The following is a 22849-nucleotide window of genomic DNA, read 5'->3' as shown; positions in this document are numbered from 1 at the left end:
TGTATGGAAATCAAAGCCACAATCAGCTTGATAAAATACACTCAAGCAAAAACAGTTTGAATTGGCGTGTGTAGTTTTTGCTATTCCCACTGGTTGCAAATAAGACCACTGCTACAATTTCTGATCCAAATTTGAGGCAAGCTTTACTATTGGCCAGAATGATAGATTCTGACCAGATCCATTCTCAGTGACAAGTTCACATTTTGCAGAAAGTTAAAAAAACAGGCAAAAACCACAAGGCCAGTGTATTTCCCATCAGGTCCAATCAGGGGCAAGCATACATCCTGACATATTTCCTGTCCTCGTACTTCCCAATTACATGTGCTCAAGCACATCCGGTGCAGTTGGGTCAAGCAAATTTGTTTAGTGGCTTATTATCTCCCATAAACAATAGCCTCCAGCATCTCTGGAAGTATCTGTCCTTCAGCAAGGAGCTTACAGGTTAACGCTGGCTCTTATTTTAAAAACTAGAAAGGTAGACAGGAGAAACACCCTAATGCACCTAGCATGATTTATTTTGGTGAACTTTAATACCAGCTTTGAGCAGGCAAGATGGCTCATTGGGTTAAGGCACTTGCTGCCAAGTCTGATCACTTGGGTTCTGTCCCTGGAACCCAAGGTAGGTGGAGTGAACCAACTCCATGCACTTCTTTTCTGACCTCCACACACATACTGTAATACAACTCCATGGAGTCTGCTCGCTCTACCTCCCTTGGGCTCCAGGGACAGAACTCAGGTCATCAGACTTGGCTGCAAGTGCCTTCATCAGATAATTTGCTCTGGGCCCTTAGCTAGTTGATGGTGGAACTGATCCACACTCAGGGCTGTCTTGATTAATGACTTCGTTTCTCTACCTAGTGAACTGTGATGTTCCCTTCAAACAGTTTGGAGTGCTCTGTGGGCTGGAGGGATCAGAGCTTTATCCATGGATGGATCTCATGGACAGGACCACACAGATCTAGTATGATGGGGTGACTGGGTACCAGTGTTCAGAGATGAAACAAGTCCTTCCATAGCTAGGTGACGCTCTTGGAGCAATCTCAAGAATGTCCCCAAGGGCAGCGAAGTCCGTGTAGCAATGAGCAACATGTTTTCTTTCATATCAGGGAGCTGATGCTGTGGAAGCACTTTGGGCTATTAAAATAAAATTTTAATTAATTTCAAATGTGGGCTATTAAATTAAAATTTTCTAGTCTTTTAAATTATGAGACACTCATAATCGGTTATTTCTAATCTGGAAAACATCCATATTCTATCAGCTTCAGTATATGTTAAATGTGCTGTCCCAGATATTTTTGCATGCCCGCATAGCTGCACATTGTCAATGTTTCATGACTGTAAATGATACTATGAAGAACAGCTTTGCTATAAATTTTGGTGCACACACTCCTTAGGACAATTTCTTAGAGGTACACAAAATATGATTTTACACAAAATATGTTTTACTGCTTTTCTAGTGTATGTTTCCACATGTATGTATGAGGTTTAATATGTTTTTGTCCTGTACCTTTGCTGACACTAAATATCACCCCCACCTCTATTGTTTTCAAATAGTTACATTTGGCATGGTCGAGATTTGAAGTATATATGTATAGCCTATATTTCTCACACTTTACCTTCAGTGTAAAGATCCAGATTTTTGTAAGTTATTTGACATTGTGTCCTACCTTTAAACATATTGCAAGTGTAAAAAAGACAAATCTCTCCCACTATTTATTTCCAGGGACTAGATGTGGCATTTAGCATAGTAGGAGCAGTTCTTGATGTGGCCTGGCCTGACCCTGCATTTATTGTGTTAGTACGGGGGGATGCCCAGAAAATAATGTGCAACAGATAAATTGGAGTGTGTGTGGGGGGATACCTCCATCTTAGTTAGGGTTTCATTGCTGTGAACAGACACCATGACCAAGGCAACTCTTAAGGACAGCATTTAATTGGAGCTGGCTTAGAGTTTCATCCTCAAGGCAGGAACATGGCGGCATCCAGGCAAGCATGGTGCAGGAAGAGCTGAGAGTTCAACGTCTTCATCTGAAGGCTGTTAGCAGAATACTGGCTTCCAGGCAGCTAGGGTGAGGCTCTTAAAGGCCACAAGCTATAGTGACACAACTACTCCAACAGGGCCATAACTTGTAATAATGCCATTCCCTAGGCTGAGCATATATACAAACTATCACACCTAATAATTGAAAAGCAAGGAGTGAATTCATCCCTCATTATCCCCACAGAGCAGGCAGAGGTGGTCAGATGTCCCCAGTCTCAGACATGAGTAGCCATCTAAACAGTATACCATACCATGTATGTATAGCATACATACCATACATACATACATACTGTTGGGGTCCACCCTCGACACAGGATCGGTGTTCTCAACCGGAAGCAGGGATATCTAAAAGGCACATAGTAAATAAACACAGACTACTTTGGGGGTACAAGCTGACAGGCAATTTTTCAAGGCTTAACATCTCTCTCTCTCTCTCTCTCTCTCTCTCTCTCTCTCTCTCTCTCTCTCTCTCCTCTTTTTCTCTCACTTGCTCACCTGCACACACTCTGCATTCTCTCGTGCACTCTGCATTCCTTCTTTGTGCTTTTCTTGAATTCCCACACTCATATAAATCTCTCTTCGTTCCTTTTTTACTCTCACACACACTCTTCATACACACCTCACACAGCTCACACTCACCACATGCACTCTCCTTTCACTCTCACACACTCTCCATAGATACCTTACATTCTCCACTCTTAACATGCTCTTCTGATGCTCTCACTTTCTTTGTCTCTCTGTCACACACACACACACACACACACACACACACACACACACACACACACGGTCACACATACACATTTGCTTGGTCACTTGCTATCTTTGTTGCTCACTCACTTGCTCACTTGCTCACTTGCTCACTTGCTCACTTGCTCACTCACTCGCTCACTCGCCTTTCTCTTGCCCCAGTCTTTTATTGATACTCCAAAAGCAGGTAGAAAAAAAGGACACTGTATAATCATTGCCAAATCAAATTCAAAAAAATAATCACACCTCACAAAGAATTAACATTTACAATTGTTCCCCAGAGTTTCAAGCTTCTTTTATTCCAAGGCCTGTGGCCAAAATAATAAGAATTGCAAACTTATCATTATTTAAACTTTAACTTTTAACATTATACTTCAGAGCTCTGAGGTCAGCTACTTGCATTTTCCTGTGAAGCTCTAATGATAAATGACATGGGCAGAGCTGTCAGGCGGTGGCCAGAAAGAATCAAGTTAACCCTTAACTCAGTTAACTTCAGCTTTCTGTTCCTGCACAATGCACACAGTGGCTCTCCTAAGAATCCCAGCATTTTAACTTAGTGTTACTAGTATATAATTTCATGCATTCTATACTTTCTTATCCAGGAACCACTCTCAAATGTTATATAAAACTTCATAACTTCAATAACTTTTTCCTTTCTTGAGGCCCCAATGTTGACTAATTCATTTTCCAGTACCTTCTTCAAACTTTCTTTGCAAGTCGAGCATTAATCTGGAACTACCATTGTGCAGTTATTACACTGTTTCTAAGATGAAAACACACAGCATGCACTTGGGCCATTAGGACTGTGCTGTGCTGTGCCTCTGTGCCTCAATTTCCAATTGTTAAGAATCATTACATCAAGAAACATCTAGTTTCACAGAATCCACCAGAGTAGAAGGAGAAAGAAATAGGAAAGTCAGATAGAGTACAATAATTATGCACACCAAGGTCAACTGAAAAGCAGTCACTGACAAATGGAATCTCTACAGCCATTGTCCTGGGATAAGGTTAGGAGAAGTGGGAACAACTGTTTTTTTTACAAAGAGCTGTCTCGGGCTACTGAGATGTCTCCATCCCAGCCTACTGCAGGCAGTCTCTTATTTCAGATGTTGAGTCCCCTGGAGGGGTGTGTCTCCTTCTCAGGGTCCCAGACACCATCCTTTTTCACGAAGAGCTGTCTTGGGCTTCTGAGATGTCTCCACCCTGACCACTGCTGGCAGTCCTTGTCATATGCTGTCTCCATCGACATACCATACCAACCATACCATATATACCATTCATGCCATACCATATATATCATACCAGACCATGCCATACCATACTATGCCATGAATATAACCATTTTGTTAAAGAGCTGATGCTGTTGGCGCAGAGATAAAGGACCCTGGAAGAGCTTTGGAGACAGATCCCTTTCTCTGTAGATTATTGTTAACAAGCCTGCTCTGCTGACTGGTTTTTGTGTCAACTTGACATAAGCTGGAGTTATCACAGAGAAAAGAGCCTCCCTTGAGCAAATGCCTCCATGAGATCCATCCGTAAGGCATTTTCTCAACTGGTGATGGGGGGTGGGCAACCATTGTGGGTGGTGCCATCCCTGGGCTGGTGGTCCTGGGTTCTATAAAAAAAGCAAGCTAAGCAAGCCAGGGGAAGCAAGCCAGTAACCTCCCTCCATGGTCTCTGCATCCTGACCTGCTTAAGTTCCAGTCTTGACGTCTTGTGGTGATGAAGAGCAATGTGGAAGTGGAAGTTTTAGCTGAATAAATCCTTTCTTCCTCAACTTGCTTTTTGGTCATGATGTTTGTGCAGGAATACAAACCCTGACTAAGAGACCCAAAATCCCAACGCTTAGGTGGGGAGGTCAGGGATAGCATTGCTTCCTCAGAGCTGTTGGTGGTGCTACATGAGATCCTGTCTTACAAAAGCAAAACAACCTTCTCCCTTCCTACAAAAGGATGGGGAAGGAGGAGGTAGGGAGAGACAGAAGGAACAGGAGACAGACAGAAATAGATTAGAGCAAGTTAAATGGTCTTCAAGAATGGCTGTAAGAAAGCCATGCATGTAGTCTCTGAGGGCCTGTGAGGGTTGGACCAGAACACTTCTAGATTCTGGACTGTCCTTGGTGCATGAAATGAAGAAGGTGGTAAGGCTCACCTAACTTGGATACCAGGTCTGGGGGAGGCTCTGTGTGGTGCTAGGGATGCAAGATAACAGCAGGATCATTCTGGAATTGTTAGGTTATGATCCAGCCTTTACAACTGATACCAACAGAGCTATTTCTCATCCACTTTCCTTTCCCACTGTGTTATAGGAAGAGTGGGATGAGTCCTAGCTCTGTGCTTCTTGAGCCTGGAAGGCAGAAAGGGGAAGGTATACCAGTTCTCCCCAGATGCCTCCTCCATTCTTTCTCTTTCATTCAGCTCTCAAGTCCTCACCTCTGCAAAGATGAACCGTGTCACACAGGAAACCCCTTTCATCCTGTCTTCAACAGCTCTTCAACCCAAATTAGGAGACCCGGGGACTACTGTCCTGAGTCATACCCAAGCGGGGTGAAAGTGACACATGCCCCAGATGACGTGACATTTTGAACCGCTTCCTGAACTTCTTCCTTTCATCCCGTCCTATTTTAAACTGGAATTTTCATGGAAACAGAGCTAGGGTAGTTTGAATTCCTAGCATTTGGAGGTGATGCTGCTGTTTCCATAGGAAGATGGGAAGAATGAACTGAGGAGCAGGGACTCTTATCCTGTTCCCCACATGACTGTATCCTCAGACACACTCCCACCTCCCTGACTGGGACTGCAGTGTAATCAATCATAATATCCTTTAACAATTGGTCACATTTATTTGTTTACTTATTCAGCATGTGTGCCATGTGTCACGGTGCCTATGTGGAGGTCAGAGGGGCTTGTTCTTTCCTTTCACCAAGTAGGACCCAGGGATCAAACTCAGCTCACCAGGCTTGGCAGCAAGCATCTTTTCTCCACTAAGCCATCTCACTGGCCAAAATTAATCTCGTGTTCAAGCGTTCCATAGAATCCTCAAGTACAAGCAGTTTTGCAGGAGGCTCAGTCCCAAAGCTTCCCAATTCATGATCCCCCCAGAGTGTCACAACCAAATGCTCAACAAAACTTAAGAGCCAGCTTGAAGTGGTTGGTGTGCGATTTTAATGCCAGCACTCAGGAGACAGAGGCAGTCAGATCTCTGTGAGTTCCAAGCCAGCATGGTGTACACAGCAAGAGAAAGACCCGGACTGCTGAATAGTGAGATCCTTAGCCACAAACAACAAAACAAAACAAAGAAAAGAAAAGAAAACCACGTCACTTGGTTAGAGCCCAATCCCCTTTGAAAGCACAGATTGCAAATATTTGAGAATAATAATCTGTGTCTTCAGGTTTTCTCTTCTACAAAATACCCTACTTTAAGAATCTAAACTTGATGAAAGAGGAACGGAAAAAGCATTGGCTTATGGTGAATTCAAGTGAGTATTCCCAGCGTACCAGCTGAGCACCAGCTAAGGCAGAGCTTGCCAGGAACCCGAGAGGCAGGATTCAGAGTGGTCCCCTTCGGAGCACTTAAGTCTCAGGGAGCAAATGATGAAGGGACTTGGGAAACCCTTAGAAATCCAAAGCCCGGACAAATAGCCATGCACGGGGCCAAGAGGAAAGTGATCTCTGGTTGTCTTTAGTTAATTGCTCCATGGAGAAACCAGAGGGTTTTGAGGATGTTGATGATGAGGGGTTGGTAGATGTAGAGGCTGCTGCAGGTTTGGGAGAAACTCGGAAAACTGAAAGCACTTCATTCTGTCCAGGAGGACACAGGAATACAAAACTCAAAACTGACTTTGCTTATGTGCAGGTTTTGAGAATTTGCCCCAAGACATGAGAAATTAGTGATTTAGAGGGAAGAATGGGGTGACGGATCAAATTTCCTGCACCCCAACTTACCATCTTCAATGTGTGTTGCTTGTCAATGAAGGTTGGGGGAAAGTACAGAGGCCAAAAAAATAAAACCAAAAATCGCTGATTCCTGGTTCCTGCATAACCTGGTAGTAAGGCGCTGAGGAGAGATCTGGTGGGAGGAAGGCAGGAACGTATAGAGGGGGTTGGACATTACATTAGCAGACTGTGAGCCGGGCTTTCCCCAGACATGGTACTTGGGTAGTGTGCTGACTAATTCCATCCAGCTCAGTGCAGGAAATCAGGCTGTAGCTGAGTAAGTGAAAGTCTGCCTGGAAGCTACATCGTGGTTGTGTCTGCGGAGGGCTTTCGGGGTTCCGGCTTCCAGGATAGACAGCTCCTGGCTGAGAACAGCACAGCCTGGCTGTTAGACTTACCCACCTTTGCCAAAGAACCATCCAGCATATAGGAGAAGAGGAATGTTTCTTAGCCATGAAGATGCGTGGGAAGTTTAAGATATCTGTATTCTTACCCAACAAGCTTACGAGGACACATGACTGTCAATTTCCCAGCTTCGGAAAATGTCTCATGTTCCATGAGCCCAGTGCGTTCACTTTTGTCTCTGTCTCTATGTCACCCAGGATAGCCTAGAACTCATGGTGCTATGGCTTCAAAAGCAAAACTTCTGGGTTTACCAGTGTTCGAAATTACACCACATCTCCATGTAATTTTATGGGACGTGCAGCAGTTTCTCTAGGGTTCTTTAGGTCTCCTACGTGATGCAGATACTTTCAGCAGCTGATGAAGATAAAGTCTCAGCTGGGCTTGATAGTGCATGCCTTTAATCCCAGCACTTGGGGGGCCAAGGCAAGACAATGTGAGTTTGAGGTCTATGTAGTGAGTTCCAGGACAGTTAGGAATACATGAGAGACCCTGTCTTAAACAGATGAAAGAAAAAAAGAAAGAAAGAAACAAAGGAAGAAAGGAAGGAAGAAAGAAAGAAAGGAAGAAGGAAAGAAACAAAGAAAGAAGATGAAGAAGTTGCTGCTTTCAAATAAACTACTAGGGCTAATAATTTAGTTGGGTCTGAGACCTAACATTGGGTAGCATGATCCTTCTAGACTGCAGGCTTGAGATTTTAGCTTTCCTTGCCAAACCTCACTGCTTGCTGACTCCTCCTGAGGAGGGCTTGTTGTTGCCTTGCTCCGTGTAGACATCCTAAGACTGCTTTGTATGTCAGGATGCCTTACATACAGAAACTCCCAAACAAATTGACTCGGCATAGACTTGGGAACAGTCTGAATCCTAACCTGACGACTTGAAAGCAATGTATTGACTGACACCTCATTTCCTACCAGGGTTAACTCAAATTCCTGTTATTCTCACACATAATGACTTCATGCCCTTGCTTCCATTCAGGGAAGATGCTCTATTTTACAGTCCCTGAATAGCTCCAGGGAAAATTCTCTCTAAAGCAGCAAGGCTGTTTGATGTTGCACAAAGTACACAGCTCCCCTGGATTTAGAAGTCTGCGTTCCTTCAGTATACTGCAGAGCTGGCCCTTTTAAACACATCTCAATATTATTTCCATTAAGGCCAAGTTTGACTTAGTCGATGATAGAGCGCCATCATGGTGGCTTTTTTGACATGCTTGTCTGTCTGTTTGTTTAGAAATGCAGAACATGGTAGCACACAACCTTTAAAACAAGTGACTTATTCATTTTATTTTATATGCATGAGTGTTTTACCTGCATGTATATGGATATATGGATATATGCACTACATGCATACCGGGTGTCAGAAGAGGGTATCAGATCCCTTGGAACTGAAGCGATGGATGGTTAGGAGTCAACATGGTGCTGGGACTCGAACCTTGGTCCTCTGCACAATCAGTCAGCTTTCTTAACCACTGAGCTGTCTCTCTGGCCCTTTCTTGTATTATAGATAGTGGTTTTTTGTTTTTTAATTTTTCTTACCCATTTCAGAGCAAATTTTTAATAAATTATGTGTTAACAAAGAAGAAAAATATGATGCAGGCTTCCCCACAACCCCATAGACTATGCTCAGGTATGAGAAAGCACTCATTCAAACTAGAGCCTCCTGTACTGGCTTATAACCTCTCCCACCCAGGATTCTCACACTGAGTTCTTGCTGCTGTTTTCTCCCTTGTTTTTCCTCCAGAGCTTTTGCCTTCTCCCTGTTGTTAGTTTTCAGACCCAGGAGAATGAACTGAGGTGCATATTTTACAAACCAAAGCAGACCTGGTCTCTAGGTTCTCCCAGCATCCTTCAGTCCCTACCTGGCATACCCCGCCCCCAACCCTGAACCTTCCAACCTAGAGGCTGGGCTGCCCTTCCCCCAGATGCTCTTCCATATAAAATCCAGACATTTTGGTCTCCCCTCTTTTTCTTTCATTTTTTTATCTTCCTTTCCTTGCACTCGAGGTCTTTCTCTCCTTCTCTTCCCCCTTATCTCTTTCTCCCTCCTCATGGCAATAAACTTGCCTATGTATACTTTAATATGGCTTGAATTGGCTCATTTCACCAGCGGAGAAATAACTTACTACCTGTCAGCACTAGCTCCTCCCTTTTGGTCCCCACTCCTTTCTTTTCCTCCCTTTTCAGTTGCTTCTTTTCATTTTTCTTTCTCTTCCCTTTTTTCTTCTCTCCCCCCTGCCCTCCTTTCTCACTCCCTGATTCTGCTTCTGACTGGAGCTTTAGCTCAGGGTAGCCTCAATCTCCCTCCACAGTCTAAGGTGAACTGTGTCTCTCTGTCCCCTCGGTGCTGGGATTGCTGGTGCTGGGATTGCTGGTGCTGGGATTGCTGGTGCTGGGATTGCTGGTGCTGGGATTGCTGGTGCTGGGATTGCTGGTGCTGGGATTGCTGGTGCTGGGATTGCTGGTGCTGGGATTGCTGGTGCTGGAATTGCTGGCCCACCGCCAAACGCCATTGGTGCTGTGCTAGGAATTGATTACCCAGGGCTCTGTGTACATCAGACTACCACTCTACCAACCTAACTACATCCCCAGCCCACCAACCCTTCTTCAGAGAGGAGGAGAATAAAGAAAAGAAGACGGGAAGAGAAAGCCAGAGTCTAAAGGCGGAAGGGCTTTTATTCTGCCAACCCACACCCAGGAAATTCCTGGCCTCATAAACATCGGCATGTGGAGACTGATGCACAGTTTGAGAACTGAGTATTACTGGGTATGGTGGTACACACTGAGGCAAGCAGATCGCCACATTGGAGGCCAGCCTGGTTTATAGAGCAATCCGAGTTCAAAGCCAGCCACAGTTACACAGAGAGACTGAGATACCTTGTTTTGGTAGACGTGTGTGTGTGTGTGTGTGTGTGTGTGTGTGTGTTCTATGGATTGTGACCTTCTGTTGCTTCTATAAAAACACACGATGTTGCTCATTATTTGTTTTGATCAGATGAGAAGAGTGAACAGATTCAAAGCCCCTGGAAACGGGAACTGTTCTATTTCATTAGTTTGGGGAAGTGGGGTGATGTGGATTTGGAGTCGTCTACAGAGGCCTAGAACCCCCCCACATTACTCTTCAATAGGAGATCCAGAGCTAAGGCCATGAGAAGGAATGGAACCCGGGTTTATTGTGCTGGGGACCAAAAAGACAAGCTACTTATTTATTATTTATCTACTCGGTACAAACTACCTAAGGGGAAAAGGAATCTTGCTCGAGGTATCAACAAGCTGTCAGAGAATAAAATCCAGGATATTTCGATGTCACTAATATCCTTATACTCTATGAAAGGACTGACTTCGACATAAATATATGATGTCCAGGAAAATAAATCACTTGGAGATAAATGCAGATAAGTGTAGTACATGTTAAAATTACTCCCCGAGAAATCAGAGTTCAGATTTAAAAAAAAAAAAAAAAAAAAAGTAAAAAAGTGAAGCAGAAAAGACTGCAAAGTCCTTCAGTGTCTCCTCCAGTCAGCTTGGATTAGGATGTGTGAGCCATGAATAATGTCCGGGTCCCCAGTGGTTTGAAAGATGAGATGCCCCACTGCTGTGCCCAATGTGGTTAGTCCGGAGATAGCAGCTCATTGAAGAACTCCGCCCTCTTACCGTATTACCACCTCTTCTCCCCGACCCCCACAGTTCCATAATCCTAGAGGCAGTGAAAAGCGTCGTGGTGAATGACACATGCGTTTCACATTCTTCTGCCTGGAAGTGACTCACACACATTTCATTGGCCAGAGCAAGTCAAAGGGTAAGGAGGCAAAAAGAAAAAGGGAAAAAAAAATTCCTGAAAGCAGAGAACGACTTTTTTTTTGATGAACTTATTAGCGCCGTAGAGTCAGTGTGTCTGCCTCTCTTTCCATCAAATACTTGGTTTGGTTTCGGGACCCAAAACAAGGGACTGAGGTTTGTGTTTTACACCAAAGCAGACCTGGCCTCCAGGTTCTCCCAGCATTCCTCAGTCTGTACCTGGCACAACCCTGAACTTTCAACCCCACCCCCAGACTCTTCCCTATATAATCCAGACATTTTGGTCTCTTCTCTGTGTGCAGTTCCTTTCTCTCTTCCTCCCTAATGCCCCCCCCCCCATGGCGCTGGCTTTCTCTCTTATCTCCCCGACCTATCTATCCGCCTAGTGACTTCCCTGGACTCAGTCCTTGGGGCCAGTGAACTCGATCCAGAGCATCTTCCCAATAAATTTGCCTTTAATATAATCTAATCTAGATTGAATGGGCTCATTTACTTCATCGGTGAAGAGATCAAGTGTTTTCATTTCTTCCCTAAGGAAAAGCATGCCAAGGTGCTACCCAGAGGATCTAGTGCACATCTGTGGTTCATTATGTAATGTCTGAGTGTCTGCTGGTATACTACAGGGCATGAACAGATGGAGCAGAAGCAGGTAGTTGGGTTTGCCGCTCTGACATTTTGCTTGGGTGTGTCATGGGTACCTCATATGCCTGACATACAGAGTATTACAGGGTTGGAACTTGGTTCTGGATTTGGAATGAGCTCGCTTACTTTTACTCTGTGGTCCCTGGGTGAACTTGAAAATTATTAATTTTTTCCTCCTAGAAACCCCTTTAATACATATAAAATAATGTTGGTGAGGAGTTCTAGCTGGCTTTGATTCCTGCTTCTTGATGGTTGAGGTATGAGGGACAGTTTCTGAGAGTGCTTTCAAAAGCTGAGTAAGTTTCTTATGCAAGCAAGACTTTTCTTTCGAAGTACGATTCTCAGAAAACCTATGTTTCCTTTTGTATTCCGGCAACTCTCTCCGCCTCTCCCAACTTAATGAAAGACTGCTAGAACGTTATCTGTACACATTTTGTTCTGAGTCCCTGCATCCAATTACTTCATGCTTAATTCTGATTTTTGCCCTCGGGAAATTTGTTTGGCTGAAAGATATGTCTGGGCGCTTTTGAGCTTGTCTTTTACTTTTGGTGGGTAGAAATTGATGTTTCTCCTTCCCAGTCTTGCAGGACTCCAATCTCTATTTCATTTGCAAACATTTCAGTCCTGTTCTGAATTTCTTTCAATTCTTTTCCAGCTCAATTTCTTTCTTGTGTTACTTTCGTCAATCTAGAAAATTGAATATACACAAAGAAGGTTCTGTTTTTTAATCTCCTTCTCTAAGGCTACACATTAATTAGGCATGATATCTGCCTTTCAGCTTATTGCATTTTTTTTTTTTTTTTTTTTTTTTTGGTTAAATGGATTGTATTATATAACCCTAGTCCATCATGTATCTGACCCGTGATTTAACTGACCGAAGTACAATTAAGGTGTTTAAGCTTTCATTATAGTAGTGCCTCATTTTCAGACATCAATTTCTGTATTTTTCCATATGCTTCTACGCTGTAGCTCTCTCTGCATCTCTGTGTGTAATATATGTGCGCTTATGTGTTTGGACACAGAGGCCATTGCTTTTGGACTCTTCCTCCTTTCTGCATTGCTGTAACTTTTATTTTCAGATAAGTGTCTCCCTGAGCCTGAAGCTCATGTTTTTGCCAGGCGGGCTGGACAGCAAACTCCCAGGACCAGTCTGACTCTGGTCCTCCATTCCGGCGGTATAAGCATCTCCAGCTTCTATGTGAGTGCTGAGGATTTGAACTCAGATCCTCTTGCTTCCACAGCAAGTGGTATATCTCAACCAGATTCAGACTCAGGAGAATGAAGATAAAAATCTCTTGAAGTTGGATTCGTAAAACTAAATGTTTATATTCATGCCGCCAAGACCACAAACAGTTTCATGATGTTGTCTTATTGGCTGATATATGTGTGATGATTTTTCACTATGTAACCAGATTTTGAACTTCTTAATACAAATCTGTAATAGGACAGACTATTCCCTGGAATAGTATCCTGAAAAAAAAAACAAGCAAACAAACAAAACACCATGTAGAATGGCTCCAAGCACATAGTAGGGCATAAAACAGGGGTTAATCTGAATGGCTTGCCGGCGTCAGTGTTATCCCAGGAGAGGTTGTGTGGAAGCTACTCCTGGCATTACAGTTATCTGCTGCTTCCTTTCTGTGTGCTCCGGAGCTGAGTGGGCACTAAGGGTGGTGCAGCCCTAGCGAATTTCTGAAACTCTCAAAGCCATCAATGGCCCAAGATCAGAGAATTGCACTCACTAAGGTTGGCTGTCTGCTTGGTATAAATTCATTACTCTGTCCATAGTCTAAATGCTTTTTTTTTTTTCACATGGGAAGAAATGCTGACTGTATATAAACAAGGTTAGTGACCTGGACCTGTTGGTTCCAGGCAGTTACCAGCTGTTTTTCTTCTGCAGGGGAGACAGAGTCTCCACCACAGATGTGAAAGTCAGCGCTTCCCCTCCCCCAGCCCACCCCACCCCACATTCCAGCAAACCCTCCCTTACAGAGCTTCCTTTTCAGGGTGGCAGTTATGTTTTCCTATGCATTGAGGCACCGTCGTGAGGAAAGAGATTAGTGAAGAACTAGAGCTTTCTCTTGTGATAGAAACACGCCTAACCATCAACCTAAAGGCATAAAGAGTTATTTTGGATCAAGGTTCCAGGGTTTTAGTGTGTGGTCACGTGGCCAGAAACCTTGTCTTGAAAAACTAAGAAAATAAAACTAAAAAAAAAAAAAAAAAAAAAAAGAAACTAATAAAACTAATAAAAGAAAAAAAGAAAAAGCTGTAATGAAATCTAATATTTTATATGCTGGCCAACAAAGACTCTATCTATCTATGTGTGTGTATGTACAAAATATCCAATGGTCAGAGTTCTAGACAACTCACATTAAAGATACTAAGTAAAAACTTTTTTAAAAGAGATATGAATCTATATATAAGTGGTGTCAGAAGCTCTTCTGAATCCTGCTGCAGTGGACACCAAGCCACCATCACATACTTTTTAGGCTATGCAGATCCAGAAGAAACACTGAGTACCTCAGTTTACCCAATTTATCACTCCTAGATTGGTTTGGAAGCATGAGGGAATACAAGCAAAGTGGACATCTAAGAGCATGCTTCTAACCTTCATGAAGCTAGTTCTGCTGTGTAATTGAGATGTCATAGATGGTGTGGCCTTAACTTTCCCTGTGAGATAAACATGGGGGTTTCGGTCCAGCTAAAGCACTTATATTGAGCCCTTGTTTACACACAAACACAATACACTGTGCAACGTAGACTGTATATTTAAGGATTTGCATTTGGGGAAGAGCTAAAGACTTCTCCATATTTATTAAGATCCCAGAGAACCATCTTGAACACAAGCGGGCTAAAGATAAACAGAACTGTGGATGGTGGGGGTGGTTGGAGAAACTTCTTGTAGGAGCTGAACTTTTGACAGCTGCATAGAAGGGGTCCCAGAAGCCTCCATGGGCCAAGAGAGGAGTCATGTGGTTATAGGGCATTCCAAGACAGAACTGTGGTCAGTTCTGGGCACTCTTCAGTTAAAGAAAATGAAGAGTTATTCAAATGTGTTGAAAGCAAAGGACAATAGCCTTACGCTTTAGGCCATAGTCTGATTTTACAATGAGAATGCATACATCTACCCGATCTTTATAAGAATTGTTGTTAAACTAGTTATGGTGGCACATGCCTTTAAACCCAGCATTCAGGAGGCAGAAGCAGGCAGGTTTCTGGAAATTAGAGGCCAGCCTGGTCTACAAAGGGAGTTCTAGGACAGCCAAGGCTACACAGAGAAACCCTGTCTAAACAAATAAAATGACAAGAAAACTAACAGAAGTTTATTGTTATAGAATTCTGTACATGGATATATAGTTTTGATCAAATCTCTAAAGTTGGGGAAGCTTTGTTTTGTAGATTGACAACAGGTCAATGAGTAGAAGTTTTCCTGATCAAAAATGGAAGGGAGGATAAGATAGGGGGTTTCCAGAGGGAAAACCAGGAAAGGGTAACATTTTAAATGTAAATAAATAGAATATCCAATTTAAAGAAAATGAGATTGTTAAGAAATAAAGTACTGGTGTTTTGGAGGAAGGGGGGATGAAATTGGATGTGCTTAACAAATGCTTATTGCCTGAATCTAAACCGAGACAAATGATTTTTTTTTTCAAGTCTACAAACTACACAAGAACATTTAACCTTTCTGTTTACTAATTCACTGTGGCTAACAAAAATGCTCCTGAATCAGAGATAGCCAAGGTATCAGCCACTTACATTGTGTGAATGGCCCAGTAGGGGGTCCTGTCATAGGGCTGAAATCATTAGTTTAGGGAAACCACAAAACTACCTGGGGATGTAATTTCTGAATTTCTCACTGACATCACTTGGATCTCTCATTTTATTTTCCCATCCACTGTGTTTAAAACCAAGTCTTGGCAAAGATGACTTACCCCCATCCACTGGATTCTATTGCATGACTTGAAAGTAGAACCCACACACAGTGCGTGACAAGTGTTGCTTTGTGGAGGAATTTAAGATCGTGACAGTAATCTGTGACTCGGATCATATCTGTAGTAAAGGTAATGGGAGTGAAAGTAGGGGGAGGGGGTTGAACTGAAGGAAGATCTGGTCCATTTTCCGTCATCTCCCTTTAGGGTCCCCCTTTGATTCCCCTTCAGGAAGTGGAGTAGAAACCCTGCATTCGTCAGTAACTCTGGGTCAACCACAACTTACAGTCAGTAAGGAGGTCAGTGGAAACAGGAACAGTGATTGCTATAAAACCGACAGGTGCTGTTGTTTGACATAAACAGGGAGACAGACTCAGAAGAAAATACTTCCTGAGCGAAGAAGCAGCCACTGGGAAACAAGCATGAAGGGCCCTCGTGAAACAGCCATGGTGAGTGGTGATTCTAACCTTAGGCTAAGGGGTAGCCTCGTCTAAGCTTTAAGAAAGGTAGATTTCTGAGGCTCTAGACCTCCTTGGAGACTTCCGTGAATCAGTTCTTTAAAAGTAGACTCAAGTTTAATTTGGATTTGTCTGGTGGAGAAAAAAAAAGAAGAAAAGAAAAAAATCAATGGAAAAGTTAGGAAAGGAGGAAAGTATGTGATCTTACCTGATAGATTCTTTTTAGGTGGGTTAGTGAGTGTATCTCGAATCTCAGGAGAGCATCATGGACTCTCTTATCTACTCATTATAGACTTAGGTTGGCTTAAAACAAGAGCCAGGTCAAGATCTAAGATATAAAACAATATCTATATATGTAATATCACTTTATATTACATATGATAATAATGTAAATATACATTAGATATTAATATATAATATATATCCCAAAGACGCAGAGAACCTGTGGTTTAGTTCTTCCAAGGTAATTTGGATGGAGAAAGCAAGATGACCCAATGTTGAACTTTTGGTCAGCTCCTGGAGAAGCTTCTCATGTTTTTAATAACTGATTGATTAATTAATTAATTAAAACCTGGGCAGGGTTTAATCTAGAGGCACAGGGACTAAGCTTAGAAACTCGCACACTATGTTACTGGTTTTGATAGTCCTTTGGCTTTCCTTGGATAAGCCTTGAAACTTCAAAGAGCATGGCTTTTATAAATGGCTCATGCTTTCTGACAAAGGTGATATTCCTTTAATTATTTGTATGTTATTATCATGATGACAATAAACCACCAAAGTACAGTATTCAGGAGCACAGGCTTTGAAGTCAGACAGATTTGGCTCTCCTACCTGCTGTGGAACTGGGTGTTGGTCATTTCCTTTTGTGAATTTTAATTCCCTCACCTGTGCAGCAGCCTAATTATGGTATCTCCCTTGCGGCATTTTGGGGGAAGGGATTAATTGAAATATTGGTATGAATTTAGACTTGTAAGGTAGATCAAATACGCTTAGATTTTAGTTAATCTGGACACTGTAATTTGCTATGAGGCAAAGGTAGAAAGAATATATAAATGTTAATTCTTAATATTATTGTTGTTGCTTTTGAGACAAGATCTTTTTCTGTGTGGTCCACGCCAGTTTTGAGTTTGCTACATGGGCTCAGACTGATCTGAAACTGGTGACCTTTTTGCCTTGTGCTCTTGGAGTGTTGGAATTACAGGAGTGTGCCACCAAGCCTGTCTCAGTGTTTTACTATTACCTCTTAGACCCCCATCAACCCACAGGAGGAGATAATTAATATTTTAAATGGTAAAAAGGAGCTCAGTCATCTGTTTCCATTTGCTATTTCAATTCCAAGAACATTTTAATGCTGATAAAATATATTGCTAGTACACTAATATTGAGAACTGCCTCTAGGTTTTCTGGCTCCCAACAAATAGCATGTTTATCTGTGGATGATCAAGAGGCAAGATTCTCAACCTAATGCCAAAGCTAATCCAAGCAAATCCTTGGGGTAGTTTAATGCTCTAGACCAATACTATTTCTTTGGGGGAACAAAAAAACAAAATCAGTTGGATTTTCAGCAAGAAGTATGGCAGCAGAAGATGTGTTGAAATGGGATGATGAGTAAGGAGGGGCAAGCAGAGAGACAGGCTCTGTGGGTGATTGAGGTAAATTTGGATGGAGCTTGGAGCTGGCCCATCTTTGGCACCCATTCCTGTGTCTGGAGACTACAGACTACAGGTAAGTGTAGGCTGAGGTGTGCAGATAGCTGTTCTCCCAGCTGCGAGCACACCAGAGTAATGGACAAAGCTAAGCTGGGAAGGTTCACATTCTATGGCTGACCCCACCTTCAGTTTCAGTATTCTCTTAGCTGTTTTTCATCCTACCGGATTCTGAACCATGTCTACTAATCCCCTTTAAAGGGGGTGTATAAAAATTTAAACCTGTAAGGTGCTTCCAACTTCCCTGGGAAGACGCATTGTATTGTTCTTCTTCAGACTCAGCATCAGCCCTATCAGAGCTTCAAAATGCCAAAAAAAAAAAAAAAAAAAAAAAAAAAGACACTGGTCATAAAGCAAGCGGTGATTTGTGGCTTTCAATACATCTGTCTCTCTGATGTAGTTAGTGTACAGAGTGTTTAGAATTCTTGGCTCTTGCAATGGGACACAATGAAGCCTAATGTGGAGAATAGTATTGACTTTCAGTGGCTGTGGCCAAGCCTTGCCACAGAAGGTAGAGCCTGCAGATTGTCACAGAGAAGCTGGGGAACCATGCCTGCCAGGTTTTTATTGCCTCCCTGACGTGAGTCCTTTGCCCAGCTGGTTAGATGATTGGGAGGAGTATCTTTTACTTTACCGGGTAGCTAGGTGTTCAAAACCAGTAAAGAGGTGTGAAATTATTTTCTAAAATACTCTAAGAATATTTAGCTATTAAGAAAAAAGCATAATGAGTTGTTGTGGGCCATGGTAGTTGTCTTAGTTATTTTTCTTTTAATATTTGTTTATTTATTTATTATATATAAGTACACTGTAGCTGTCTTCAGACACATCAGAAGAGGTCATCTGATCTCATTACAGGTGGTTGTGAGCCACCATGTGGTTGCTGGGATTTGAACTCAGAACTTCTGGAAGAGCAGCCAGTGCTCTCAACCACTGAGCCACCTCTCCAGCCCCAATGACTTTCAGTCTCGATCATGAAAATTAGAAGCGAGGCAATAAAATGACACCCGAGAGGACAGAGAAAACTCAGGAGGAAAATGTTACTTAAGAAACTTAAAGAAGTGGTTGATAGATGTGTGACTATGTTTTCTAAACTTCAAAGCACTTGTGAGGACTGCATTTCACATCCATCTTGTGTGCAGAGTAACATCAATACACCATCAACTATTGTTAGCTGTATCAAACTACCTCATGCTTACAGGGCTCTTCGAGATTTATGAGAACGTAGGAAACCAAGTCACTGGAGGATGAGTCCTGTAATTGAGTTATGGACCCCACACAGTAACTCTAGAGATAATACTCCCAACTACAATACCATGGCCTCAAGGACTAGCCATGGAATTAATGAATGACTTTGGAGGTGAAAGCAAATTGCTGCTGAGTATCTGGAGACAAATCTGTCTCACCCTGTGTCTTGCTTTCGATGTATTATCAGTGATAGTGGGACAGCAAGTTTACCCCATGGCCTCTTGTCTATTCTGGGCATTTCTTGCCTCCAGTGTGTAGAAAAGAACAGTCCAAGCCTTTACAATTTACAAGCCAATCCAACACGCACAGTCACTTTCCCGACCTACACATTGTGAACCCGAACAACACGGAGCCCCAGAAATGCAAAGGTCAGCTTTAGCTCTTCTGTCTCACCATGGGCTTTGCTCTTCCCCAGTAAGGGTGAGCGGGGATGGCAGAGGGATGTCTGCAGCCAAGGGAAGTGGCTGAGTTTTTTATCTCTTCTTGTGGTCAGATCTCCACTGGGCACTTTCTTTGTGGGCGCTTGTAACACAACTATTCATTCAAGAGCTAAAAGAAATGGGCTCTACACCCTGATGTTGGGCATCATTAGTGCCCCTGCTTCTTTCAATTAGCATGGGTAATTGGAACGTTGCTGTGCTTGGCTTCGCATAATCTCTTTACTCGAGGAGCGTGGCATAACTATACTGTTCAATTTAAGTACCCCCCTCCGCTCATTCACTTACCCACTCTCTCATTCACTCACAGTTTCGTATGGAACACCCTAGCTGTGCGCATGCGCTCCTGGGACGTTTTACTCTAACAGGTCTGCGTCTGCTATGAACACCGAAACCGCAGTTTTACAGATCATTAAAAGAAAATGCTTCTTGAGTGATCCATGCTAGAATGATTATTACTTAATGTTGATAAATATATTTTTTCATAAAAATATTCAGTTTATATACGTAAAATATGAGTACACTGTCTCTGTCTTCAGACGCACCAGAAGAGGGCATCGGATCCTGATACAGATGGTTGTGAGCCACCACGTGGTTGCTGGGAATTGAACTCAGGACCTCTAGAGGAAATGTTAGTGTGCTCTTAACCACTGAGCCATCTCTCCAGCCCGACAACTATACTTCTAACTGAATTACATATGAGGCTTTGACACTAGGGTGAGGTTTGGAGGAACGTCCCAGAGAAACGATTTGTGGAATATAAAGCTGGAGATAAAGTCAAGAGGGCTTTAATCAGCACCCTTTCTGTTTTCCATCCTGATAACAGGCATGGCAGGTCTCCTTGCCTGTGATGATTTGTACCATAGGGAAGAAAACCTTGGTTCTTAAAGTGACCTTATATACAGAGGTCAGGTACATTGCCCATTACCACTCTAGCCTGTGCTAATCTCTAATTTCCAGGTCAAGTCTTTGCTACTTCTGCTGTTGGGACTCGCCCTCCTGAGGGAGGCGGCAGCTCGGAAGAACCCAAAAGCAGGACTTTCTGCCCTGCAGAAGGCTGGGAATTGCCCTCCCCTGGAGGATAACAGCGTGAGAGTTGACATTCGAATCTTCAATCAGAACCAGGGCAGTTCTGTCCCACATGACTTCCAGAACCGCTCCAGCTCCCCATGGGATTACAAGTAAGTCAGGGAGATAGGTATACATATTAGATACATTGAAAAAAAATGTGCTAAGCCAAGTGTCCTGGTGGATGTCTTTACTCTCAGCACTTAGGAGGCAGACTCAGGCAGATCTCTAACTTCCAGGCCAGCCTGGTCTACATAATGAGTTCCAGGACAGTTGGAACAGCATGGTGAAACTCTGTCTTGAAAAACAAACAAACAAACAAGCAAAGAACAGTACAAGAAAAGAAAGGAAGCCTCATTCATATGAGTATTCACGACTCACATTCTTCTTTATTTGATTTTTTTCTGATACAGAGGTCTCACTCTGTAGCCCAGGTTGCCCTGAAACTTACTTACTAGGTAGCTTAGGGTAGCCTCAGATGCATGGTTATTCTTCTGCCTCAGCCTTCGGAGTTCTGGGATTATAGGCATGAGTCACTATGCCTGCCCTCACATTCATCATCTCCAGTAGAAGTTGCCCCTTTTCCACTAACTTACGTGTTTTTTGTTTTTTTTTTTTTGTTTTTGTTTTTTGTTTTGTTTTGTTTTTTTCTTTCTTGCCTTGGGTCACCTGTGTGGTTGGAAGTCTCAATATTTTTTTCAGCTCACATTATTGTCACTGAGTGAGGATACGAGGAAACGGTGAATCAGTTTTGGGATCTACAGAGATTAGATGTTTCTCTTTGAGGCAGGGTGTGGAAGAAAGACCAGCTTGGGAAAAAAATGTCAGCCGCATAGAACAGTGTCTTGTGATTTTTGTCGTAAGATCTAGGTCCTGGGAACAGTCAGCGTCCGTTAGTATTCTCCCAATACATTAATAAAAACAGATTCTAGGGGACAAAGCAGTGCTCTGGGGCTGATACGTAGTTCCCTTTTTGAGAGGTTTGTGCACTGTGGCAAACTGGCTTGACTGCCCATCTTCAGCCAGAGGGGAGTCACAAGCGAACGGAGAGAGGAGGCGTCTGAGGCATTGGAAGTTACTTAACAGCTAGAGTTTGGGTCAAAAATTCAGACCTGGTGCAGCCAAAACCCTTCTCTCTTCCTCTCCCTGGCCTAAATACTCTGTTTTGCACCCCCCTTCTCCTCTTCAGCATCACCCGAGACCCCCACCGGTTCCCCTCAGAGATTGCTGAGGCCCAGTGCAGACGTTCAGGCTGCATCAATGCCCAGGGACAGGAAGACAGCTCCATGAACTCCGTTGCCATCCAGCAAGAAATCCTGGTCCTTCGGAGGGAGCCCCAGGGCTGTTCTAGTTCCTTCAGGTTGGAGAAGATGCTTGTAAACGTTGGCTGCACCTGCGTCAGGCCCATTGTTCACCACATGGCCTGACAAAGCCTCAGGAATCTCGGATCTGCAAGTCTTTATGCTTTCTAGGACTCTCAGTAAGGTGTGCATGGCATTCTTGAAGCTCTGTAGTAGATATAGCTTAACTTTCTAGCATGCTTTAGAATTGTTACCAGTCCTGGTGTGTTCCGATCCCTTAAACCCCTGAAAATGAAAGTGAATGAAGGCACCTTTGGCCCCGCCTCTTTGTGTTAGATGATGACCACATTCCTTGTCTGTCAACACAGTCACTTTGATGCCAGATCCTTCTTGTAGAGTTCAATGAAATCCTCGTATTTCTGATGGAAAGAAAGCAAACATAATCAGAATGTATGGGAGGAGGTTTGTGTAGCAGGGGCTGTGTTGGCACGGATGAAGCGAAGCGAGCATCTGGTTTGTGTGTCTTTAGAAAACAATTTGGTAACTTTAAATGAGGTTGGCATAAACTATTACATATTTATACTTGTATGGAAACTATACATATATTTATGACCTATTGATTACATAAAATTGTAACAGAAAATTAATATATCCATTAATTATATAATAAAATATTTCTAATTCAAAAATATTCAAAGTATGTGCTGGTTAGTTTCTGTTAACTTGGTATAAACGTGAGCCACTTGGCAAGAAGAAAGCTCAGTTGGGGAGTTGCCCCTATCGGATTGGTCTCTGAGCATGTCTGGGGGGTATTTTCTTGATCAATAGTTGTTGTGGGAGGGCCTAGCCCATTGTGGGTGGTGCTCATTAGTGGGAGGTGGCCCTGAGTTATATAAGAAAACAGGCAGGCCATGGAGAAGAAGCTACTGAGCACTACTCAGTATCGGCTTTAGGTCCTGCCTTAAGTTTCTGCCACAGCTTCCCTCCATGACGGAACTCATAAACCAAACGAATCTTCCCCGCCCCCTAAGTTGCTTTTGCTCATGGTGTTTAACATGGCAGTACAGAAGCCAACTACACAAAGTCCTTGCCTCTATTTTCAGCGTGGGCTCTAAGACTTTAGAGCCCCCAACATTTT

General features: G+C 43.0%; 1 protein-coding gene across 1 annotated transcript; it reads left to right on the top strand.

Moving 5' to 3' along the window:
• Window positions 1–15918: 15918 nt before the first annotated feature.
• IL17F (interleukin 17F) lies at window positions 15919–21837 on the top strand (the record flags this gene model as incomplete). The annotated part of the gene is made up of 3 exons (XM_080916967.1): window positions 15919–15945; window positions 20303–20523; window positions 21600–21837. The coding sequence occupies 3 exons, from the start codon at window positions 15919–15921 to the stop codon at window positions 21835–21837; spliced, it is 486 nt and encodes a 161-aa protein (XP_080773093.1).
• Window positions 21838–22849: the final 1012 nt, after the last annotated feature.

Source organism: Micromys minutus (assembly GCF_963924665.1).
Source record: "Micromys minutus genome assembly, chromosome: 5".
Classification (NCBI taxonomy): domain Eukaryota; kingdom Metazoa; phylum Chordata; class Mammalia; order Rodentia; family Muridae; genus Micromys; species Micromys minutus.
This window is presented reverse-complemented; position numbering and strand designations above follow the sequence as displayed.